General features: G+C 43.0%; 2 protein-coding genes across 2 annotated transcripts; one reads left to right on the top strand and one right to left on the bottom strand.

Annotated features, from left to right (window-relative positions):
* Positions 1–12,415: 12,415 nt before the first annotated feature.
* Positions 12,416–17,828, top strand: LOC121298033 (myb-related protein B-like). Its single transcript, XM_041224763.1, has 8 exons — positions 12,416–12,503; positions 14,437–14,754; positions 14,861–15,003; positions 15,147–15,246; positions 15,570–15,677; positions 16,195–16,314; positions 16,638–16,781; positions 17,595–17,828. Exons 1-8 carry the CDS (start codon positions 12,492–12,494, stop codon positions 17,721–17,723), a joined length of 1,074 nt encoding a protein of 357 aa, XP_041080697.1. The 5' UTR covers positions 12,416–12,491; the 3' UTR covers positions 17,724–17,828.
* A 1,988-nt stretch (positions 17,829–19,816) lies between these two features.
* LOC121298032 (E3 ubiquitin-protein ligase TRIM39-like) lies at positions 19,817–21,716 on the bottom strand. The gene has a single exon (XM_041224761.1). The coding sequence runs from the start codon at positions 21,686–21,688 to the stop codon at positions 20,072–20,074; it is 1,617 nt and encodes a 538-aa protein (XP_041080695.1). The 5' UTR covers positions 21,689–21,716; the 3' UTR covers positions 19,817–20,071.
* Between the last annotated feature and the right edge of the window lie 3,787 nt (positions 21,717–25,503).

Below are 25,503 nucleotides of genomic sequence, written 5' to 3'. Positions count from 1 at the left end.
TTTGTTTTTTTTTTTTTTTTTTTTTTTTTAACTTCAGTGTGCAACATTGTGGAAGGGCTCATTACACACACTTTGTACAAAAAAAAAAAAAAAAGTATATTTTGCAGTATTTAAGAGTAATAGTTCTTTCTTTCTTGAATTATGAAGGGTAACAATTGTACAAAAATCTTGTATTTAGCTGTCAAACAGTGTATCATTACACATTTGAAAGTGGTTCTCTAGTGAACCGATGAAACTTTACACAAACACTGACTAGAAAACAGACACTTAATATTGTATTGCTATAAGAGTAATGAAACACAAGTGCCAGTGTGATCTCTAGTAAAACACACAATATTCAGGTTACTGGCTGAAACAAGGAGGGAGGGGGGGGAGAAACCACACACTGAACCATTTGTAGGTTGTTCAGATGCCCAGTTGCTTTTCAGGAACCTTTAGAAGACAAATCTGCACATGTACAGTGCATTACCTTGGAACATTCGAGTCCCTATTGCGAACATGTATGGCTGTCTACAATCTCTATAATATTCTTGCAATTAACTGCACAAGTTTAAAATAAGATGGTTTTGGGATAAAAGCCTATGTAAAAAAAATAAAATATTCAAACACAAGTAGTGGATAGGAAGTTAACAGTATTTATTTCAAACAATATAAATTAAAAACATTTTTATTTTAAGACTTTATAACCTGGGTGCTCATATTGCGTACCATAGTACTCTACAGATTTCAGTCAATCTCTTTAGTGCTCTGTGATTCCCTTCAGTGATCCCACCCATGGAAAATATCCACGTTCACAGCCCATGTGAAAAAAAAGGGGGCAAAATAGAATGGTCCTTGCAATACCACCATAAGATATACAAGTACTGTACATACTTTTAGGGCATGTCTTAAACTGTAGCACAACCACCAACCTGCATGACAGCAAAAATCATTTACGATTCATTTACCGAGGCCAGAAGCTTTCCTTCAGAGCAGGGGAACAAGCCAGCTTTTCAGAGTTTCCATTGGTCGTCAGGGGAGGCCTGGGAGAAGGTGAAAGGTCGGATGTGGCAGCCCAGAGCCATCATCTCTTTCCAAGATTGCTGGTTCTCGCAACTGAAGCGCAGACCACCATCATTCACTTGAGGCTTCATGCCCGCCCAGTGCAGGGACAGGCTTTCAGCAAAGGAGGAGGGTGTGGTCTTTACCCCAGAACTCCAGGACACACTTGCCGGTGCCTCCCCCAAGATCTCTGGCATTTCATGCTGGGTCGACTCCAAAGGAGAGCAAGGATCCTGGGAATGCTGGATCAAAGAGATCTCCCACAGGGGCTGGGAACCTAGTGGCAGGGCCGAAAGGTCCACACATGAGAGATCGGCAGAGCTCTCTGTAGAGGAACTTGGGTGGTGCTCTCCCTGGCATGGGGTGGAGGCCTTGCTATCCAGGGTGTGGGTTCCCACTAACTTGTGGTCGTGCTCCAAGGCTAGGAGGGAGAGATTGTGAAGCCTGTGGGAAGGAAGTGAGGCAGCATTGGGGGAGTGGCAGAGGGAGGATAGGCTCCAGGCACCCCCTTCAGCCCCAGACACTCCTAGCCTCTCTGTGAACTCGTTGACAATTTCAGAGCGGGATGCCTTGCTCCCTCTACTGCTCAGCTGAAGGTCCAGAGTAGAGGAGGCAGATGCACTGTGGTCCTGCAGCTGGACAAAGCCCTGGTCCAGGTCTGACAGCACTAGGCTGGACAAAGAAGGGCTTTGGTTGCTCCAGGTTGCAGAAGTGGCAAGAGAACCTAAACAAAAGAGCAACGTTCGTCAGTGTTAAACAAGCACCTATTTTGTACACAGGTTTCATTGTAAAAGGCACCTGGACATGCTGTAGCATTAGACAAATGCAAGCAGTTTTTTTTTTTTTTTTTTTTTTTTTTTTAAATTATAGCGGACTGCTGTTAATCTCCGTCCCATTCTAAACATTTGTAAGACTGCTTGTGCATACAGTTTGAATTAAAGATTGAATCTCATACATAAACCGTGTATTTGCAAGATGTTAAGAGATACCTAGCGTTCATCTCGCAACTCAAAATGTTTTTTCATTATCCCTAAATAAACTGGAACGCCACTGTAAAAATACACAACCACGTGTGAAAATACAACGCAATCATTGTGAACTGCTTAAAAGACTTATACAATTACAAAACTCCAGCGATACTTAATTACAATAAGGTTAACAAAACATTGCGTTAAATTAGAACGAATACTTCGTGCCAAGTTTTCTAAGTGAACCACGGACTGATTCTTTCTTCATGAGAGTATAAACATGATATATTATCTGCGTGGCGCCACGGCTGACCCTTCACAGAGACTGCCTGTGGTTAGATTATCTACAGGCACACACAATATATACAGCCATGTGTCTATTGGTTGTTTAGACTAAAGCGTTGCTGAAGACAAGGACTGTAGAAACACATCAGTATTGTACTGCATTAAAGAGTCACTGTTACCCACTGCAAAATAATACATTGTCCTCGTTTCTCTTACCGCTGTATGCACACTCCCTCTCCATCACTTCTACGTAATCTAGTATACTGCGTGCTTCAGGTGGTCTGAATAATTTATACTCCACCTAATAAATGTGGAACGCCAATTTAAATATGTAATCGTTTAATTCAATTAAACTGAGACGTCTTTCTCACAACGGACACATTTACAAATTAGGGGGCATGTTGGATTGATTACAAGTAATGTTTTTTCAAATCAAGCCATCTGTGATGTTTTTTGCAAGTAAATTACACGCATCGGTTTGCCAGGCTGATCTGTTTAAAAATGTGATTATTTACAATAAACACGCCAAGTAACAATGCATGTGCTAATTGGTAGTGTTTTACTCGATCGTTCACAAGGATAAATTAATGTTATCAGTTGTATATTATAACAGTAAACAGCAAGGTATTTTTCAGCAGGTAACTGCAGAAGATACAGAAGTATTATTGCAGTAATATTAACACCTGTATTATTCTTATTGTTTATTAAATTGTATTTTTCACGTGTGTACAGTCTTCCAAATAAAACATAGTAATACAGTTTTAAACAAAGAACATTGTTTGAAATCTATTCAAAACACTTCATCCGTTCTATTGTAATAAATATTATTGAAACCACAGAATGTCAGTTCTCATTTGTGTACGTGTAGATCAAAAATATGTTTTCTGAAACTGTGTTTTGTTTTCACATGCGAGCATAGGGGAATGCGCGCTCCCTTGAATCCACGGGGTAGCGATTGCGCGCTCTGGTGAATGCACGGGGTAGCGATTGCGCGCTCCGGCGAATCCACGGGGTAGCGAGTGCGCGCACGACTGACTCAGTTCCTGTTCCCCTACGCGCGGTAACGCGTCATCCCAGGGAAAGCTGTGGGCACGCTCGGCGCGAGGTAGGAACTGTAGTTAAGAAAAGTAAAAAGCAGTGTTTGCATAAAAAAAAAAAAAGACACACATTTTTTTTTTTTTTAAGTATAAAGTGGAAAGGAGCAAATTGAAATCTTAATGCACGGGGAGGGTGCGCTTGTTGCACGGTTGCTGTTCGGGATTTGTTTGTTTGGACACTCTTGGAGGCAGGGAGGAGGAAATGTCCTGGTGGCCGCAGGGGTAAGAAAACCGGGGTATCATTATTTCAGTGTTTGCACTTCTGTGAATTTTTGTTGAGATGAGCTGCATGAACAGTTTTTAAATGCATTTTACCACTGCACCTTTTAATTCAAGTATTTCAAGTCTCTGAATGTTTACATTTTTTTTTAGGAAAAGTCTTTGTTCTGCTAATATATCTGTTGTAAATCAATATTGTCGTTGTTGAAAAAGTCTAAATGCACTGTCTCGTTTAGTTACATAAGTAAAACATATTTCCTCCCCAGTTATGAGAGTCAATTTTTAATTTGAAATTTGTTCATTAAAAGTTATTAAAAAAATAAATAAAGTATTTGCATTTGAGAAAAGCTTGTTTGTATTCGTTGCTTCTTTGTGTGACCGTTGTACACAACAATGAAAAAAATACCCGCCTAATTATTTGCTTCTGAAGTGAACGAGCGGCAGCTTGGAACAACCATTTTTGATAGTAGAACAGAGAACAGACTGTACACGTATTTCAGTATCCTGTATTGCTTACTGCTTGGAGAACATTGCCAAACAGAAAACGGATTTTAATCTCATGCCGGTAACGTAATCATTGTATGTTACGTGGGGGAGGGGCGTTTTTTGTGAGTTGTGTGCAGAACCTCAAGCAATTCAGTAGGACTTTGTCACAGACAGAAATCGAGTTTTTTTATACAGTTTAAATGTAGTTCTTTAAACCATCTGGCTCAGCAAACAGTAGCCCCAGATTGCCTTAAAGATTGACAAAAGGACCTCAAGGAGGGACACAAGTAGGTGGAAGCATTGGCTGCTGTACACCAGCGAGGAAACACTCGTGTTCTTCCAGAAAGGGTTGTAGAGAATGCACAGGAGAGCAGTGGGAGCTAAAAAGGCGCATCACTGTTCCTCCTTGCTGTTTCCCAGAAGAGTACTAAAGATGCAGTCCCTCTGCACTTGCATCAGATTAAAACTAAGGTTTAGGAAACTAACTGTAAGAAATTGATTTTATTGCATGAGATGACAAGGTCAAGGGCCAGGGACTGCGGTTCTTATCATCCCTCTGAGACATATCCTGACCCCCTCTTTTGATGATGTTGATGCAGTGAGGACGGTGAGGAGACGCAGTACCAGGACACGGACTCGGATGTCCCAGACAGCGGCAAGGTCAAAGTGAAATGGACACAGGAGGAGGTGTGTGTGTGTCTACTAGGGCTGGGCATTTCTGTATATTTTAATAATCAAATACAAGTAATTTACTAGACGACTACACTACTTTAAATCAATGCGCCCCTGGCACGCAATACCAAAATTGAAGTAATACGTAAATAAATAACAATCTCTGTACTGTTTGACAGTGCTTCAATAAGTATCTCTATTGGGCTGCAGCGTCAGGCTTAGTGTGGTTAAAATGACTCTTCTAACCATTTATTTTTCTTGCAATACAAGATAGATTGTACGATTTGTACTTTTGCAAACGAATAACAATTTTCGAATGGGTTATCCATATGAATGATTACATGCGCCTATCCCTAGTGTCTAACTGTATGTCTAAAGTTTGGAGCTCTGTTTAACTCAGTAGTATATGTCAGTAAAAGCAGCTCATTTTAAGACATCTACTGAAATTGCACAATGTCTAATTGCCAGAGGTTGTTTTTTTTTTTTTCTGTCTTTCCAGGATGAGAGTCTAAGAGGTTTGGTTCAGAACTTTGGACAAGGAGACTGGAAGAGGATCGCCAGCTTTTTAACGGTAAGGGTCTGCAACCAAACTGAAAAGAAGGGAGCGAGATGAACTGGCATTTCCTTGCCTGGGGTGCGTATCCATTTCCACCAGGACAGAGCCCACCCATCTGTATGCATCGCTCTTGCATATATCTAGATATAATAATAATAATAATCCTGTTTCTTTAACCACTGGACCACACAGCCTGCTTTATCCAATTGTGTTGAAACTTGGTTTGGACATTCTCTAGCACCATTGACAGTAATCAGAATGGGGGGATATTTAGAGGCTCCTTTTTTCTGCCAAACCTTTTTTTTTTTTTTTTTTTTTTTTTTTTTTTTTTAAAACATGCATGCTGCTTTTTCTTGATGCTGAGGGGGTCTCATTTTATATTTACAACTGGGATGTTTGTTTAAGCTGCTTTTTTTATTGAATTGTACTTGCAGGTTTCTCACAATGCTCTGGAAGGTGTGGTTGTAAGCATGCCAACGTTTAATGTTATTTAATGGATTCTAACATAACCCTGCGTTTTCCAGAACCGAACAGAGCAGCAGTGTCAGCACAGGTGGCTGAAAGTGCTCAATCCTGACCTGGTCAAGGGGCCCTGGACCAAGGAGGAGGATGAGAAGGTAAGTCTGGGGAAAGGAGGGGAGCGTTGGGGATCTAGGATTTCTCCGTCATTGATTGAAGCTTTGCCTATTGGGAACAGATTGATTTATATCCAGTTCAGTTAGAGGTTCTAAGTCGTTATTGTGAATTTACTTTATTAAATCATAAATCCCAACCTAGTTTGCAGGCTGTCCAAACTTTCAAATCCACAAATGACATTTAATTTTCTTTCTTGTTGTCCATTCAGGTGATAGAGCTGGTGAATTGTTACGGAACCAAGCAGTGGGCGTCAATCGCCAAGCATCTGAAGGGCCGTCTTGGCAAGCAGTGCCGGGAACGCTGGCACAACCACCTGAACCCTGAGGTGAAGAAGTCCTCCTGGACCGCCGAAGAGGACCGCATTATCTACCAGGCACACCGCGTGCTGGGCAACCGCTGGGCAGAGATCTCCAAGCTGTTGCCGGGAAGGTGAACTTCATTGCACCTTCCGAGTGAACACATTGTCAAGACACATGGCTTGGTGGCAGTTTGGCTGCCTCTGTGCTGTGCCTCAGGTGTTTAATCCAGCTCAAGTTTGTTTTAAACAGATTTGTTTGCACTGGCTTATTCTGGAGCTGGATTGCTTGGAGTGCTCTGCATTAAGAGCTCTATGTGAAATCAAACTGTATTGTTACGCATATGAAGGCATTTCTTTAGATTGAATTAATTCATGATGCAGTACTCCTGGAATCTTAAGATATTTTAAAATTGCGTTTGAATTTCTTTACTCTTGAGTTTTGTGAAAGGAATTCTAAAACCTTGTCTTTGTGCCCCGCCTCAACAGGACAGACAATGCAGTTAAGAACCATTGGAACTCGACAATCAAGCGTAAGGTGGAGATGGGCGCCTACTCAAGTGAGGACGATGTGCCTCTCAGCCAGCTTGCCCAATTAGAGGAAGGGGAGGTTGCTACATTTCATGGGGATGACAAGGAGGTGACTATTTTGTGTGTCAATGCGTAACGACAGTAGCTTCAAGCAACATTCATGTTCACCCATGCTTTGTTTCAGCTCATTGTATTGCACGGTCTTTCGTTTAGGAACGCTATTCAATTCCCAATCACTACCTAGCCAGAGGAAAACAAATATATACAAAAACAGTGTGTTTGAGGATTTGTACACTTTGTAAAATCTCTTATTTGACAGTGTCTTTTCATGTCAGTGTTATTTCCCAGTGTGTGTTAAGGTCAGTAACCAAGCCCATGCTTTCACTTTCAGGTGGCGAATCACTGTGATGTGAAGCTGGAACCAGATCAGGATAATCATGACGTAAACCAGGTGAACAAGGAATCTGCTGTATTTTACTCCTATAAATCTCTTCATCTCTGCGCACTGCACTTCTATCCACAGTCTTGCATCTCAAGTATATATTTGTTTACTTTCTCATTCTTAGTTTGCAAAGTCTGAACTTTTATGTAGATGGACATGTATACTATCTCTCCTAATATCGTTTTTCTGGTAATTCTGTTCCCTGCACTCAAAACACACATTGTTGCAGCTGTATCTCTCAGACCTCCTAACGTGTGTGTGTGTGTGACTGTAGGATGACTCCCCTGACGAATGGGAAGACCTGGCCTCTACTTCTCATAAGAAAGGTGCAGCCGAGCAGGGGGTGATACCCAAGACACCCCCGCCCCAGACCGCTGGCCTGCTGACCCCCAAGTCAGAGCCCGATGCTTCGGGGGACCCCTGCCCCAGTCGCTGGGTTGTGGACAGTTCTGGCTTCCTGTCTCCCACGCCAGGCCCCGCCTTCAAAGAGGCGCTGGAGCTCATTGAGGGGGTGAGTCTCACCGCAGGCCACGCTGGGCAGGGCAGGGCGGGGTCCAGGGCAGGGCAGGTTCCAGGGGAGTCTCGGGGAGGGAGTGATGGTGAAACTGCATTGCACAGAAATATTTTATATTGCAAGAGACAGTGTGACTGGGTGTGGATGAGGGAATGCGAACACAACGACCATTACCTTAAAATGGTGAAACGTCCGGTTTCAAAGACCCAGATCAACACTAGTCTTGGATTAGCTAATGTGACTTAAGGTTATCCAGGATTAGCGCTATTGAAGATCTGCGAAACCAGCCATTCATGTCTATAAATCCATTAACGAGTGACTGCGAGAGTCTGGCCATATGAGAGTTTGTTTTTAGTTTTAAAGGGCAGACTTTTCTGATTGAACCCAGTGCTGTCTTAGCAATAGAGCAATTTTAAATTTACCCAACAGGTATGTGCTTATCTTAAAAAGATCCAGTGGGCGAATCTCAATTAAAGGATTTTTTTTTCTTCTAAGGGACTGATGGAGGCACAAAAGAAAATGTGCACAGGCAGTCATCCCTTTAAAACACCCTGTTAGATTGCTGTCTGCGTGACTTTACCAACAAGAGCCCAGCTTGCCCAGGAACACCGCATTTGCTAATTGGCGACTGCTGTTACTTTTTCTGGTTTGAACCAGAGGGTTGAATCCTTACATTGTTCTCAAAGCGTGAATAAAACTAAACATGTACGGCAAAAAGTAGGCAACTGCTGCAACTGTTTTGCGTGTGCATCTGCTTGTTTGTCTCTTTGTGTGTGTGTGGGTGAGAGAGAGTTCCTTTTTTCTATTTTTTACAATGCACCAAACCATCATCGCTGTGGCGATGGGGGTGCTGGTGGGGATGGTTTCAATACTCAGTCTTGCAACTTGTAATCACTTAAATTACAGTCTTCTCCTCGCCCCAAACTGGCTGCAAATAACGGGAGCACTGGGAAAGAGCTGAAGCTCCCGGATTCGCTGAAACCCTTTTTTAAAGACTTGAAACATCACGAAGGCGGCACAGTCACAATGGCTTGCAAGCTCTGCCGTTTCCAAGTCCACTCGAAAGCGGGCATCACCTCCAACTTCCATCGGCACATCAAGGTGAGACCGGCCCCAAGCATGTTTTATTAATGACTGGAGAACCCGCAAACAGCTGCCGTTGTGAAGATGTGTTTAAAACTAGTTTTTTTTTGTTTTTAATCAAGACGCTTCGTTAGGTAGAGCTGAACATTGGTGAAGCAGAATCCATTTGTTTGATGCATGTGCATTTTTGAGTGATGTAAGAGAAATAAAGACATGTAATGTATATTCATTAGTACTTTGTATTGCAACGTTTTGCGTATGATGTATTTTGGTGTTAACTTGAGCAATGGAAGGTGGTTCAATATTCATAGCCAGCCCTGTCTATTTAGGTGGCTGTGGTACTGCACTGCTGCTTACCAGCACAATTTGAATTGCGTTTTCTTATGTGAAGAAAAAGTTTGTCTACCTATTTGAAAAAACTACCTGTTTGTCTACAGTCTACTTAAATTGGACTTGCAGTAGAATGTCTCACTTTGTTGTGATAATCTTTTATTGAACGATGATAACCATTACTGACAGTGTTCTCAATAGAATAAGACTCTTTCTTTCTTTCTTTCCTTATAGACGAGACACACTAGAGTTTTAGTGGAACAAAAACTGAAAGTAAAAATCAAGGAGCGCCAGGAGAATGCAAGGAAGTCTGTTACCCCCCCTCCCCCTCCCCATTCCACTCCCACTCCCCCGAAAGCCCATGAAGTGAACGTCCCCTCGGGCACCAGCCACCAGTCCAGGCAGAAGTCCATCACGGAGGCCGTCTTGCGTATAATTGCAGAGGACATGCTGCCGCTCAGTTTTGTGGAAGGGGCCGGCTTCCGTAACTTCATGACGGTGGTGGAGCCTCGCTACCCCCGCCTGTCGCAGCGCACTGTCGGGCTCAAGCTGTACGATGAGGTGGAGAAGGGCATCAAACCCAACCTGATCAAGGACCTAAAGAGCTGCGTCTCCACTGGGGGAGCGGACGGCATCGTCCACACTACGCTGGACCTGTGGTCGAGCCGCCACGGCGACCACATCATTGGTGTTCAGCTCCACTACTTTGATGACGAGTGGAATATCCGTCGGCCCACTGTGGCTTTCCGCCACATCAGCTGGAAAAACACCACTGCCGCGTTGGCGAGGGAGCTGGAGGCGGTGCTGCTGAGCTACGGTCTATTCCCTCACAACGTGGGCTACGTTGTTACTGGAGAGGCCAAGAGCACCATTGCCACTTACGACTTGTTCTGCGACTACCGCATGGCAACCTCAACTCAGAATAAAGACCTGGATGAGGAGGAGGTCTTGAGCTTCCTGGCTGACTTCTTCCCCACGGAAGATGAGGAGTTTGCAGACATCCAGTTTGGGACGCGAGTTGGCTGCATTGCGCACTCCCTGCAGCTGGTCATCAAGGAGGCCCTGAAGACCTCGCGGGTGGTGGAGAACGTTCTGTCCCAGATCTACAACGTGGTGGCCTTTTTCCGCCGAAGTGTCTACTGGACAGAGGTGCTGACCATGGACTGTGGCGTCACCCTTGTCACGCCTCACGGCCACAACCACCGCTGGAACTCCACCTTTATGGCCATCCGCAAGATGGCAATGGAGTCTGTGTGGGGGGCGGTTATGACCTTGCTGGCCCAGGCTCGCATTGAGGCAAAAGACTCCTCCAGCTCTCCACCACCGGTCCGGGCCAAGAGAGAGCAAGTCCTAGACATCATTGGCCTGCTGGAGCCCTTTGAGGAAGCCACCCAGGTGCTGCAGGCTGAGGGTGTCACGTTCTCCCTCATTTTCCCTTCCCTCATTGGGCTGGATAAGACACTGGAGACCAGATCCACCAACTACTCTCATTTCTGCAAGGCCTTGCGCACTGGCTTGCATGCCAAGTTCCAGCCGTTCATCCTGCAAAGGGACCTGATCCTGGCCACTGTCCTGGACCCGAGGATCAAGTTGCAGCCCTTTGAGGAGACCAAACGGGAAGCAAAACACGCCTTCCTGGCTGCACCCTCCAAATTCCAGGCCAGGTCGGTGATGGAGTCTGCTATGGGAGACCTGGGCTTCAGGGGATCGACGGAGGAAGGGGGGCTGAAGCAAGAAGACAGCCAGGAGGAGGCCATGGAAGACCCAGATACATCCAACACTTCTACCAGCAACCTCAAGCGCAAGAAGATCTTCAGCTTCTTCCAGCCTGCCACCAAGTCGGTCAAGCTGTCAGAGGTGGACATGTATTTAACGGAGGGCCTGCTGGACGGAGATGCCTCGGCGCAAGCCTACTGGAAGGAAGCAACTAGGTTCCCACAGCTCCAGAGCATCGCCAGGAAGCTGCTGTCTGTGCCTGCCACCTCAGGAGGCTTTGAGCGCCTCTTTCCAATTGCCGGGTGTATTGTGCGGGCGAGAAGGAGCAAACTGCCACCCCACACTACCGAGAGGCTCCTTCTTTTCAGGCAGACTGTCAAGGCTGGAGAATACAAATAGCCTGAGTGAAGATCCCCTGCCTTACTGACAGATTTTTACTGCTATACTTAAAAGTGTGAAGTGGGACTGGGGAGAGGGAACTGTGCTTCAAGTATTTAGCTATTCTGTTTTATAAGTTAATATGTTCAGGTGACCCTGTCTTTTATAGTATAGGTTCGAGCACTTGGTTATGAACCTCAAACTAAAAGATACAGGGTCAACTGCATGTTAAATTTTCTACTAATCCTCTTTTGTTAAAGTAACAGCAGATCCTCTGTTTTTTAGTAATTTCAAGAATATGAATTTTGCTCATACAGACAGAGGTGTGTTCTTCTGTTTAACACAAATCAAGAGAACAGTAATACAGGGACTGTCCTTACAGGACACATTAATCCTCATTGTATGTGTCCATGGTTTATAGCAAAATCAGATGCACAATTAGGAAATTAACAGTACATTACGCCATGTGTTATAGCTATTCCTGCTTAAAATAAACATTTAGCCATGAATGTTTGCTTCCTGTGCTATAAAGAACAGTATTTTTCATACAATGTATAGTATTTGCAGCTCCCACAGGTCAAGCTGTTTCTTTTGGCAATGGAAGGGTGGTGTTGTGATGGCAGAGCTGCTCAAATAACCCCAGGTTTCATGAATTTAACTATCCTTCTAGAATGAAATCTCTGTTGCTTATACACATGCAGAAAATGATCTTGTAGGCAACACAATGTATCGCTTGTAAATATTGTCTGTAGAGGCTTGTTTGGGAACCCAATACTCCACAGCAGGTGGCAAAGTATGGTAATGCCGGTGTTGGGGCAGTATGAACACGGGTAATCTAGATTATTCTAATCATGCTGATTTACCTTATTATGTCTAATTAATTGAATCATGAAAGTATGTTCTAGAATCTTGTAAATTGGCAGTTTGGTGATCTTACGTAAATTGCAAGTATGTCTTAACTACAGTACAGTAATCTGGATTTGCATATTAAGTAGCTATATGAACTCTATTACCGGTAAATTATATTGTTTGTAGGACTTTCTGGCATTATTTATAGGCGAGAAGTCTGGAAGATGCTGTCTGTTCTTTTCAGATGAGTCTGGAAGATGCTGTCTGTTCTTCTCAGATGAGTCTGGAAGATGCTGTCTGTTCTTCTCAGATGAGTCTGGAAGATGCTGTCTGTTCTTTTCAGCATTGCGAGCCTAGTGTTGTTTAACTTTGGAATGGCTGCTGTATTGTTAAATGCATATTCAGGTAAATACTGTTGTATATTTTTTAAATAAAACAGTATACATGATTGTTTCTGACTGGCTTCGGTTTAATGTTACTTCCATTCATTGTCGGGTGGAAATATCAAGACGCTTCGATTTTAGGTATTAATATAAAGCGAACATTTAAGCAATTTGACATCACACCGGTGCCCTTGAAACAGTCAAATGATAAGTTCCTAACATGGCTGGAGTAAGCATCGGGTACAGAAACTTTGTGATCTTGGTGCTGTATTCAAGTTTTGCTGCTTTCACCTTCACAGTAGAGAATTAAAAAGCTGTGCATATCAGTATTTTTAAGCTCTCCCCAAAGTGTAGAACCAAGCTGGAATCTTCCTGCACCCCCAGAGTTATGATGAGGTGATGTAAACTCTGGCTTTAGGGGTTGCTGAGCGCTCGGGTTGTTCTCTAGTAAGGTTTTTATTCACTGACCTTTTTAATCATATCTGCTTGTCACATGAGTGCATTTTATTTTCTCCCAGCCATGTTGTAATCTGGTGGTAAAAGAAATAAATAAAATGCCGCTGTTTTTCATCTAACTCTCACTTTGTGTTTATTTTATACTCATGTTTGGTGGTGCATGGGGCAGGTGTTGCCACAGGGGTTGTTGTGATTTATCCCCTTGCACAATGCTTTAACTGTGAACAAAAAGAATATAACCTATAACTCTCCAGTTATGTACTTTTAAAGAACAATTTTATTAACATTTAAGTATTTTAATTAATGTTTGTGAGTTAAAGCTTTGTGAACAGGGTGCACAGTTACACAATGGGGGGGGGAATTGTGTAGCGTTTGATCATTTCTCACAGAAAAGGCTAAGGCCTGTTGCTTCTCCATGCAGACTTAAAGTAGTTATACCAAAAGACACCCCACACTTCAAGGAATGCTCAGGAATAGTTCTGTCTGTACTTCAGGCACAGTTCTGAGCTGTTCACTTGGTTGATTGTGAACAGTCCTGAGCCATGACAATGCGTTGGCTTGTGTTTTAATTGGCAACAACTAACAGCGAAACATTTAATGGGATATTTAAGGGTAAGTAGAAATAAAAACAACATCACTAGAATTTAATCCCCCCGGCAAACCTGGAGAGTCTTTGAAAATAGAGTGTTGAACGTTTTCAGATCATACAACATCCCTTCTGTAAGCCTCACTGTTTTACAGCACACAAGACATTTTATTAACTTTAAAATAATCTTTACAATTTCTTGACTCTGGCATCCTTCGTGATTACTTGTTCAGATCCTGTATTGCTTGCTTCAGTTAGTAATCAAACTCATTCGTTTTACGTACTGAAGCATCTCCAGATGCTTTAAAGGAGACAGCAGGGTGTAGCAGGTGATGATAATGTGGATAAACCATCATAATGTGGAACTTTGTGCTTTAAGCAAAGACATTTCCACTTTGCTTTGCCGGCTGTATGTCTTGTGTACATGAATAGAATGCAATGCAATAACAGGCACTTAGCCAGCTTGAAGTGGCTCTACTGAGCCCATGTCTGTCACTGCTTGGGAGAACACAGCAGGCACTGGAAAGAGGACCTTTACATTGAAACTAGCTGGTATGGTTCAATGATTCATTGAGGCTTACCACTGGGGATAACATAAGAAGCAAGCTGCACTTGGAGTTAAACTTTTTTTTTTAATGAAAGCAGTCAGCCGGGTAGATATTTCATTGACAGTTGGAGGTATAAACTGTGCCCTTTATGTATTATGGACAGTTTGCACTACAAGTATAACTAATTTAGGTGACTTCTATGATTTAGACATGTGATATCGGGTGTATTTTACAAGGATGAGGAAAATTGTATGTTTGTAAGTGTGAGTGTGAGCCTTCAGAATGTAATGCATGGGGGAAAATATCTGTGTGGGAACAAGAGGTTACTGTAGCGCATACTTTATAATGACGTTCTGTTCTTCCAGGATCTGGAGGGTTGGTGTGACCTGTCAACCTTTGATCTCCCGGAGGAGCTGGTGGAGGAGGGCTCAGCCCCCGCTGATGTGCGCAGTCAGTTCCGCCTGGAGGAGAACACGCTGCATGAGCTGAGCAGGGGGAACCAGGGAGAGCTGATCCCTATCTCTCCACGCCCGGCCGTGGCCAGCACGCCTCCCACCATCCTTGCCAGGCATCGGCGCCGCTGCATTACCCAGTCCCCTGGCATCGGGAACCTCGGCGACTCTGTCAACACAATGACCCCCAAGAACACGCCTGTCAAAACCCTTCCCTTCTCCCCCTCGCAGGTAACTCCCTGGGCAGCCCTGGTTGTCGGAGACCACTAACAATCCTGCAGGGCTCTCGCATGGACTGCTGCTTTGTCCATTGATCAGACTCTGTATTTCTGTCTAGTTTCTAAACATGTGGACCAAGCAGGACACCCTGGACCTGGAGAACCCTTCCCTCACCTCCACCCCTGTCTGCAGCCAAAAGGCGGTCGTGACCACCCCACTGCAACGTGACAAGACTCCGCTGACGCAGAAAGAGAACTCTGTGTAAGTCCTCCCCCCTCCCAAGTTCTGTGTAAGTAAAGGTATTGATCTGGTCAAGCCGATTGGAGTGCTCTCCCTAGTGGGTGGCCAACCAGCTAAAAGTTGCATCAACATCTAATTTGTTTTGTATTATTTGTGTTTTGCAGGTTCATCACTCCCAACCACAAGTCTGATCTGGACAACACCCCCCTGACCCCCACGCCTTTCAAAAATGCCATGGAGAAGTATGGACACCTTCGCCCAGTGGTAAGACACCAACTGCGTACCTCTTCATGTCACCAAAGAGATCTAGGGACATTAAATGTCTTGTATTTATATACTTTGTTGGAAGGGTGGTTTAATTAAAATATAATTATAACAATGAAATGATTTACATGAATCCCCTTATTGTAAGAGAGCTAGTACTGGCACTCCAGTAGGGCATTTAAAACCCAAATGCAGTAAACTTTTTTGTACTGTAACAAAAGTCAGTTTTGGGTTTTGCTTTATGTATACGTTCTGTAACTTGCTGGTGTGCCTTTACCTTTTCTGGATTGTTTATTCTTTCACTGCCTCTGTTTGTCTGTCAGCTCCCGACCCCCAACCTGGAGGATCTGAAGGAGGTCCTGCGGAGCGAGGCTGGCATTGAGCTCCTGATTGAGGACGAGAGCCCACAGGAGCAGAAACGCAAGCAAGGGGTGAGTAGGGGGGGGCATGGTGCATCACCTGCTCATGTGAACTAACCAGCACTAGAAATAATCTTTGTAGCACTAGAAACGAGCTGCTTAGACAACTGTAATGCAAGAACAGTTCTTACCAAAACGATGCATATTCTGATTGTGTGTTTTAAAGTAATGGGTGAACTAACCCATACAAGTCTAAGAAACAAAATGTTATGTTTTATATTCACTTTGGCATGATCAGCGATCAGAAGCTGTGGATGCAGTCTGTGCCACTGCTATTGCATTGTAGGGTGTGGCACTTGACACCACACAACTCTGGACAATTGGTATTGGTCACTTTTTATAGGACAGTTTTAAGAGATCAAAAATTACATAAACTCATCCTGCTTGTGAGGCACGGGTCTGGATAAATTAACAGTGAGGATTTGTGTCTGTCTAGAGTGCTGCAAGTCCAGTACCTTTCTTGAGAACCAAATTAATTTGTAACAATGATAACAATAACCTGTATAGTAACCCTTCTGGTTTCTCGCAGCAGCATCGTCCCCCAATGAAGAAGGTGCGTAAGTCACTGGCTCTGGACGTGATGGATAGCAAGAAGAGCAGCTCCGTCAGGGTGCAGCCCTCAAACGCCCTCCCCACACCAGATCTGCAGGTACACTGAGCCCTCAAACACCCTCCCCACACCAGATCTGCAGGTACACTCAGCCCTCAAACACCCTCCCCACACCAGATCTCCAGGTACACTCAGCCCTCAAACACCCTCCCCCACATGTCCTGCACAGAGGAGAATTATGACAAATTGACAGGAGAGTTAGTAAACTGTAGTAGATTGGCCTATCAGTAAATTAATTTGTGATGTTGCACAGGAGCACTTTATATTTCAATGTTATGTACAGGCTCAGTATTTGTTTTCCCATGCTGTAATAAGACTAGCTTTGTGCCCTAGAGTCTGAGCTGTGTGTGTATTTGTTTCAGGAGGAGAGCCTTCTGTCTACTTCCCTCGACACCTCCTCCAGCCTCTCCCCCTCCATGAAGAAGGAGAACAGCGTCCTGGACCGAGCCTTTGTCCTGCCGCCCTGCGAGAGCGACCCTGAGCCAAGCACCGCCCCGCCAACACCGGTGACAATTTAATACAATGCAATACAGTACAATTCGGGCTTGACGGTTTTGGGTTTTATTTTTGATCACGTGACGTCCCTTTTAAACTTATTTTGAGCCAATTTCTGTTTCCTAATTTAACTCAGAAAAAGCTGTTAATTATAAAATAATGTTGCTTGTTTTTACCTTCATATCTTGACTGAGCCTGATTCTGTTTTGCCTAATTTTTATTTTAATTATGTTTATTGCATAATTGCATTGCATTCTTGCAGTCGCCTGGTTTATCGGTGTGCTTTTGTTATTTTCACTCAGTTATCCTGACAGATTTTCTTTTCAGCATAAAATACCCAGTACAGAGTATACACTGATAGCAAGTCCATCATTTAAAATGTCACCGATTTTATAGCAAACCAAAAATAAATCTTTAATTAGTAGTTGTCTCTTTATTAGGATGTAGAGACAGCTAAAGTACTGATTAGGGAGGTAGAGATTTGAAAAATAAAAACTGAAAAGTTCAAGCCTTGAATACAATGCAATATAATAGTGGTGTATTTAAAAAATGCTTTGTAGAAAACTAGATTTGAAGGTCACGACAGTGACTATCCTGGGTCGATCTTAGGGTTAGGGTTATTCCAGGGAGCATGTTAAAACCTGTTCCTGATGAGCACCAGTCTCGTTGAGCCCATTCAGAATCCACACTGATCTAACCAGGGATCAGGTTCATTCTAGTCTTGGTGAGATTTATTGGTAAAGCATTCAGAGCAGGGGTGAATTCACAGGATAGATGGAAGTGGATGTCCCCTCTTCTGCACTAACTCCCCCTTTGCCTTGCAGATGTCTCTGGCCTGGGAGGCTGTGGTGTGCGGCCGGTCGAAAGACCAACTCTTCATGACCGAGAAGGCCAGGAAATACTTGCGTGCGCTCAAACCCGGCACACCCAACCGAGCCCTGATCCTGTCCTGAATACGGTGACCCTCCTAGAAGAGCCGGAACTGTCGTGTCATCTTGTTATTCATTCCATCTGAACCCTTAATTGAACTAATAATTTGCTTAATTAGACCTTTTTAATTGTTCTCAGCTCTTAAAAAGTTGCAGAGTTAAAGTTACTTATAAAATGTTATAGCTAACTTGAAATCTGCAACTGTTTAAGAGCTGAAAACAAGTAAAAAGGTCTAGTTAAGCAAATGATTTGTTAAATTAAGGGTTTGGTTAAGTAGTTAAGTTGAGAGCTCAGCTGGCATGAAAACCAGGTTAGGAAGTCCTGTCCTAGAAGCTGTTGATAATGGGCTTTTACTATGAAATGTTACTTATTTTTTAAGTATTTTTACAAGTGGGGTTAACGGACTACCTTATTTGATGACTATTAGTATTTTTTGAGCTTTTCCTTCTTATGACATATGTCTGTTGGCCTCTGCAAAAAGGTTGTTTATGTCCCCTGTTTTGGGTCAGTCGCTTGTTTCAGAATTTAGAAGCTCGTTCCTGGCATGCTGAAGCATCTAGAATGTGTGTTTTTAGTTTAGACTGAGCAGTTAGTGCTGCAGTGATGTAATCTATCTTAATTTAGCTAGAACAGCTTGGTGCTTCCACTGAGGTTGAGGTGCAAATATGGCGGATTTCATGGCTTATGGGCAAGACCCTCATTGAAAACAGGAGCAAGATGTGATTTAAGTGATATTAAAAAAATAAAATAAAATGAAATAGTCAGGGCTACTGGAAAGCTCTGCTGCTGGAACCAAGCACACTGGGAGCCAGGTCTGTCCGTGTAGACATGGTGTAATGAAGGGGACAGCCTGGCAGGGGCTCAGGAACAGGAGAGAGGCTGTGTGTCCTTCAGCTGCTTTGCTCCCTACGGAAATAAGTAAACCAAAAAATATTTAACTACAAAATAAATACGACCACCAGATGCCTTATTTTGGCAGTTTTCTTTGACTTCCCTGTCTGTGTGTACATTTATTGTCTTTGTTTACTTAATTTTATTAATGTTCCTTTCCTTTGTTGTTCTACAAGTCGATATATTTTCTAATTGATTTTATATGGCTCCAGGTTCAACAGCAGCTCTTGCAGCTTTGTAAATGAGCGGACTGTGTTGTTTGATACACTGCTGCTGCGTATTCTTTCTGCAGTTGTAGAGGTGATATTAAAAACTCTAATTCTAAGTACAGACAAGCCTCTCTTGCATGTTGGTTAAGTCACCCGCTTGCAGCGTTTGGGGTTGCCGGTTTGTGCCGACTCATCCTTTACACAACATGTTGGTGCTTGTGCTGCTGCGTCTCAAAGAAATGAAACCGGTGATTGTAGTTACCTGAATGGATCAGGGTCCTGAGGAACACATGGGCTCTTTAGGTCAGTCTACCAAGAGCCATTGTAGGGTCCCGAGAAGGGAGGACTTGCTGTTTACCATCTGTCCTAAATAACACCCACTGCACAATTGTAATTTGAACGCAAAGCAAGAAGTCCTGGGACTTCCTGCTTTGGTGTGGTAATGAGGCATCTAAACATTTATACTGCAATGTTGTATCGTATTTGTCTTTTTTTTTTGGTTTGTTTTTTCTGTGTACTACAGTTGATAAACATAAATAATCTTACTAACTGCAAGTTACAAAAATGTAATTATTGAATCGATCATCTAGTATTTATATCGATGTATAGAATGAGGAATGGAATCTGTTTAATCATAGCAGCCTTATTCTGTGGAAAGGCAGAGTCACCTCGCTTCACTTAAGCGGGAATGCCTTGTTATTTCTGGTTGATTTAACACTGGCGTGCATCCTCTTTCTCAACCAAAAGTAAAAGCAAACTCTTGACATAACTGACACCTCTGGTGCCTGTGGTACTGTTTCAGTAAGGTATAAATATTTCAAACTAGAACAACCCCTCCTCAGCACGAGCTTTGTGTGTTTTCAGAGAATGCTGCTAACTCTGTATGGCCCCTTTCGAGAATGGTTGCTGTAGACATAAATTCACTGGTTTTACAAAGTACAGCAAACAAGAATTGACCCATATTTTAGATAAGTACGAAATGAAAAGTAGTAAAACAAACAAAATATTTGGTTTAATGCTGTTTATTTATAGAGACGTTTAGTATAAGCTGCTTCATAAACAATATCATTTCAGTAGGTTTTATTGCACTATAAATGCTTGGCAAACATCACAAACACTGTACTAAAGCAACCCTGTTTTAATCTGTAGGACCTTGTGCAGTTAAACTGCAGTCCAGCGACAACCCCATAGTCCTCACACCTCCAATAACCACATGCACTAAATACCAATTTGGGAACTGCACTGGAAGAAATGTGGGCTGCTGAAATGTGTTACTCTGTGTATAATGTGCTCTTCAGAGTTATCCAATCTGTTGGTTTTTGAGAGATTATCCAAACTGCAGGATACACTGGTTCTGTGAATGTCGTGTTAAATGTGTGCAGGTGTACCCGGTTGTCGCTTGCATTGTAAAATGACAGCGTTCCTGCATCGTAATTCAAATGCACTTCAACTCTGACAGGTTGAGTGATACACTGAAGCGCAGTGCTACTGCTCACTGTGTAGGCTTTAAGCATATTGGACCACCATTGCAAACTCCACGATGCACTATTATATCCTAGCGCGGTATTTGAAGTGTCGTTATTACTCTTGTAACAGACCCCCACACCCCACTGACATTTCCCCATTTCCACCTCCCAGCGATGCTCTCCTGACGAGAAGCCCTGAGAACACCGAACTTGGCAATATATACCAGTAAACCTCTCTGCATGGTTTGGGTACGGTTGTTTTACAGCAGTGTAGCGCACTGTCTTCAAATCATCAGAGAGAATCAGGTTGGGATGAACTGTATTGGGATCCAATGAAAGTGGTTGCGATGGGTTAATGAATGCTTGCAGACCTTTCTGTATTCTTGCAGTATCTGCTTGAAACTCAGTGTTTTTCTTCTCCAGATAATCAAAGACTTTCTTTCTGTTTAAACACTTTGCAGTTGGTTCCATTAAAGGCTCCTTTATTGCTTCTGCTAATTTTGAATCGATTGCCAGGAGCTTCTGAATGAACAGAATTTCATCCTTTTCAGCCCAGACAGAGTCAGCTTGGAGCTGTGTGTGCTTCAGAAGACTCTGCTGCTCTGTGACTCTGCGAATGCTCTGCTGCAGACTCTCCACAACGGGGCGCTGTTCTGCTTCAATCGTTTCAATCACGTGTGCTTTGTAATTGGCAACAAGTTCAGCAAGGCTGTCTAACAGCTCCACGGCTTTCTGTTTCATTTCAGCGTTTGCAGCTTTAACTGCAGTTTCATTCTCGTTTGCCTTCCGCAGGAGGCTCTCAGACAGATTCAGTTTCTCTGTTATTTCTTTCAGCTGCGATTCTAGTATTAGTTTCAGTTCAGCATGCGCAGTTTTGAAACTTTTTACATCATGACTCTTGTGATTACCTTCAATGCAGCAGGAGACACAGATGCAAGACTTGTCATCAACACAGTAATACTCCAGGGGTTTGTCGTGCAGTGAGCATTTCCTTGCACTGAGGTCTGCCGTGGCGTCCACTAGAGAATGGCTTTGAAAAGTCTTCTTTTCCCCGTGTCGTTTTAGATGCAGAGCACACAGTGAGATTTCACATTTAAGGCATGTTTTCACTGCAGGCAGTGCGTTCTCTAAGCACATATCACACAGCACCTGATAAGCTGCGGTGCACTCACTTGATTTGAACCCCTCCACAATGTTGCAAAGCTTGAAGTTTCTCTGCAGCGCAGCTTTCCCTTTGTGTTCGCTCCGGCACTCAGGGCAGGTGTGCTGTCCTTCCTCGGCTTCTCTTTCAATCACCTCCCCGATACAAGAAGCACAGAAGTTGTGACCACAGGGCAGCACGACCGGCTCTGAAAAGAGCTGCAAACAGATCGGACAAGTCAATTCTTCTTGGAACAGACTTTCTGGTTTAGACGTGGCCATTGCGCTGCTTCCTTGCGTGTGACGTGGACTGATCGCCAGCTTCCGTGTGTGAAACTGAAAAAAGCTAGGCGTGGTAAAAGCAAACAAAGTACTGTGTGCAAAACAGGACAACATGTGGTTGTATGTTCTAAAACACACCGCTGCACCATTCTTAATAAACGCTTTTTTTTCGGAAATCACATACCTTGGCTTGTACAGTATGTTTGTACCACAAACAAGCACACACATCTGCTTATAAAGTTGGTAACTTATGATGACTTATTTAAACATAAAACCTTTCTAAACTGTTATTAAATACTGTTAACAAAAACAAGTCTAGAGCAGATTATTTAATATAAAAACAATAGATTTTTGAACAAAGATTATTTAAATAAATTGTGACCTTTGAGAACAGGACCCATAAAACAATAATACTCCACACTGTGTGTGTGTGTGTGTGTGTGTGTGTGTATAATATCTATATTTAATTAAGATAGATGCACAGTAGATGAAGTAAGAAAACAATGAAAACTATGTTTTTTATTTTTTTATTTTGTTCTAGTGAGTATCTACTTTTTCTTACATGATATATTTTAAAATCTAATCCCAGCAGTAAGGTTTCAAAGCAAAACATCAAGATGACGACTAAGCATTGCATATACAATATCTTCTACTTTATACAAAATACATTTCCTTTGATATAAATAGGAAATTCAAAAACTCCCATCAAAATAAATATCTGAAAATGTTCCACATGATGCAAATACTTTTGTCAGTAATTACTATTAAGACTAATGCATTTACTGCAGTCTATTACAGCACAATCTGCATTTGCCTGCTTGAGTGGGATGAATTCACAGTGTTGTTACTCAAATAACTTGCATCCTCTGTGGCCATTTATTTGAGGGAGTTGTTCAAAGATGAACTGTGCAGAGATACCCAAGATGACGGGCTACAGGAAATAATCCTAAATGAAGGATACACTGGCTCTGTGAATGTTGTGGTGATAGTATGCAGGTGGACCCGTCTGCCACTTACACTGTGAAACGCCAGCGTTCCTGCATCATAATTCAAACGCACTTCAACTCTGATAGGTTGAGAGTAAAGAAGAAGAGTACAGTTGCCCATATCAGAGGCACTAAGCTTCTTATTGTTCCACAGAAGACACCAAGAGACTGCATTACTTTCCAGTGCACTACCTAAACCTGTCTTACGAATACTCCTGTAACACACCCCCAAAGTCCATTCACACTCGATGGTAGTTTCCACTTCCCAGCAATGTTCTCCTGACGAGAAGCCCTGGAAACACAGAACTTGTTGGAAACTAGAAAACCTCTCTGGGTGGTTCGGGTACGGCTGTTTTGCAGAAGTGTATCTTGCAGTCTTGAGATCGGCAGAGAGAACCAGGTTGGAGTGAACTGTATTTGGATCAAAGGTTAACTCTGGAGGGATTATCAATGCTTGCAGACCTTTCTGTATTCTTGCAGTATCTGCTTGAAACTCAGTGTTTTTCTTCTCCAGATAATCAAAGACTTTCTTTCTGTTTAAACACTTTGCAGTTGGTTCCATTAAAGGCTCCTTTATTGCTTCTGCTAATTTTGAATCGATTGCCAGGAGCTTCTGAATGAACAGAATTTCATCCTTTTCAGCCCAGACAGAGTCAGCTTGGAGCTGTGTGTGCTTCAGAAGACTCTGCTGCTCTGTGACTCTGCGAATGCTCTGCTGCAGACTCTCCACAACGGGGCGCTGTTCTGCTTCAATCGTTTCAATCACGTGTGCTTTGTAATTGGCAACAAGTTCAGCAAGGCTGTCTAACAGCTCCACGGCTTTCTGTTTCATTTCAGCGTTTGCAGCTTTAACTGCAGTTTCATTCTCGTTTGCCTTCTGCAGGAGGCTCTCAGACAGATTCAGTTTCTCTGTTATTTCTTTCAGCTGCGATTCTAGTATTAGTTTCAGTTCAGCATGCGCAGTTTTGAAACTTTTTACATCATGACTCTTGTGATTACCTTCAATGCAGCAGGAGACACAGATGCAAGACTTGTCATCAACACAGTAATACTCCAGGGGTTTGTCGTGCAGTGAGCATTTCCTTGCACTGAGGTCTGCCGTGGCGTCCACTAGAGAATGGCTTTGAAAAGTCTTCTTTTCCCCGTGTCGTTTTAGATGCAGAGCACACAGTGAGATTTCACACTTAAGACATGTTTTCACTGCAGGCAGTGCGTTCTCTAAGCACATATCACACAGCACCTGATAAGCTGCGGTGCACTCACTTGATTTGAACCCCTCCACAATGTTGCAAAGCTTGAAGTTTCTCTGCAGCGCAGCTTTCCCTTTGTGTTCGCTCCGGCACTCAGGGCAGGTGTGCTGTCCTTCCTCGGCTTCTCTTTCAATCACCTCCCCGATACAAGAAGCACAGAAGTTGTGACCACAGGGCAGCAAGACCGGCTCAGAAAAGAGCTGCAAACAGATCGGACAAGTCAATTCTTCTTGGAACAGCTTTTCCGGTTTAGACGTGGCCATCTTTTTACTGAAGAGTGCGAATGTAAAATTAACTCCAAAAGAATAACTTGCAGGGTGTGGTTATAACTGTGTTGGAATAACAGAATGCCATTAGGGACAAAGTATATATTTGACATAGATAAGAATTGGCATATCAAAGTCCATAGCTTTTTTACAATCTGACGGTACAGCGATAACATTACGGTCTATATAGGTATGACTCTGTTGAGAGTACTGAGTACAATTCAAAATACAACTAGGCTACAAAGCAATTGCTTTATGATCAGCATTAATAAAGACCCTAAAGACAAACCATGTCATGGATGGCTAGGCTACCATTAATAGTAAAGGGTTATGCTTACTCCTTTACTGTTCAGATTGAATAGTACATTTGTGTTCCCTGCATATCTAGTTAACAGCAATGCAAGTGTAGCAGCCTTTGCTGCTGTACCCTACTGCTTTCTTCAACCAATTGAAGAGTTTTATGTGGTTTACCTCTTACATCCACACAGTGTCTCCTGTTCCAGATGCTCTGCATCTCCAGACCTGGAATGTAAGACCTGCAGACATGCACTGCAGATCTGCCGTTCTGTTCACACACCCAGGTCAATTAAGAGTGTGGAGCTAGCTTTTCATTTACAGTATTTGTTCAATTTGGTTTTGTAATAACTTATCCTGAGAAGACATCAACAGTGAATCAATAAGCAATCAACAAGCAACCAGGCACAGTCTAGCTTGAGAAAATCACCTTCCATTCTCAATGTTTCACTGCCATGTTTCTGACTGCTCCCCTCCTCCCAACCTCCTCATTCACATTGCTGATTATTACGATATCTGTGCCTGTTGTATATTCTAGAAGCATTATAACATTAGCAAAAGAAAAAAAAAAAGAGAACATTTGCAAAGAGACGTTGCACAAAGGTTTTTAGAAAATTCCCACTTATTAATTCATTCAGCTGCCTCAAATATCCCCATTGATAGAGTGGATCAGGTTGTACGGCAACAGGGAGAGGTAACCCAGCAAAAGGGGCACAGTCTGGGGCACAAATTCAAGAACTTGCACAGGTGGGCCTGATGAGACTGCAGTGTTAAAGACGCCGGATGGAAGATTTCCATTGCTCCTGTGCATTTGCATGTTTGAGCCCATCATTCACCCTGTTTCAACCACTGGATTGAGAGCAGCAGACACATGTGTCAGACATCTACCTCCTTGAACCTATTAAACAGTTCACATAGCCTGTCTGAGGGCTGGAGTCTACTTCATTCCTTCCCACTGTCTCATAGGCCACCTTATTTTAGGAACCTGTTTTCTTGCTAAAGTGCATTTAAGCGCTCAG

The sequence above is a fragment of the Polyodon spathula genome, chromosome 23 (genome assembly GCF_017654505.1).
Source record: "Polyodon spathula isolate WHYD16114869_AA chromosome 23, ASM1765450v1, whole genome shotgun sequence".
Lineage (NCBI taxonomy): Eukaryota > Metazoa > Chordata > Actinopteri > Acipenseriformes > Polyodontidae > Polyodon > Polyodon spathula.
The sequence above is the reverse complement of the archived record's forward strand: the minus strand, read 5'-3'. Positions and strand labels throughout refer to the sequence as shown.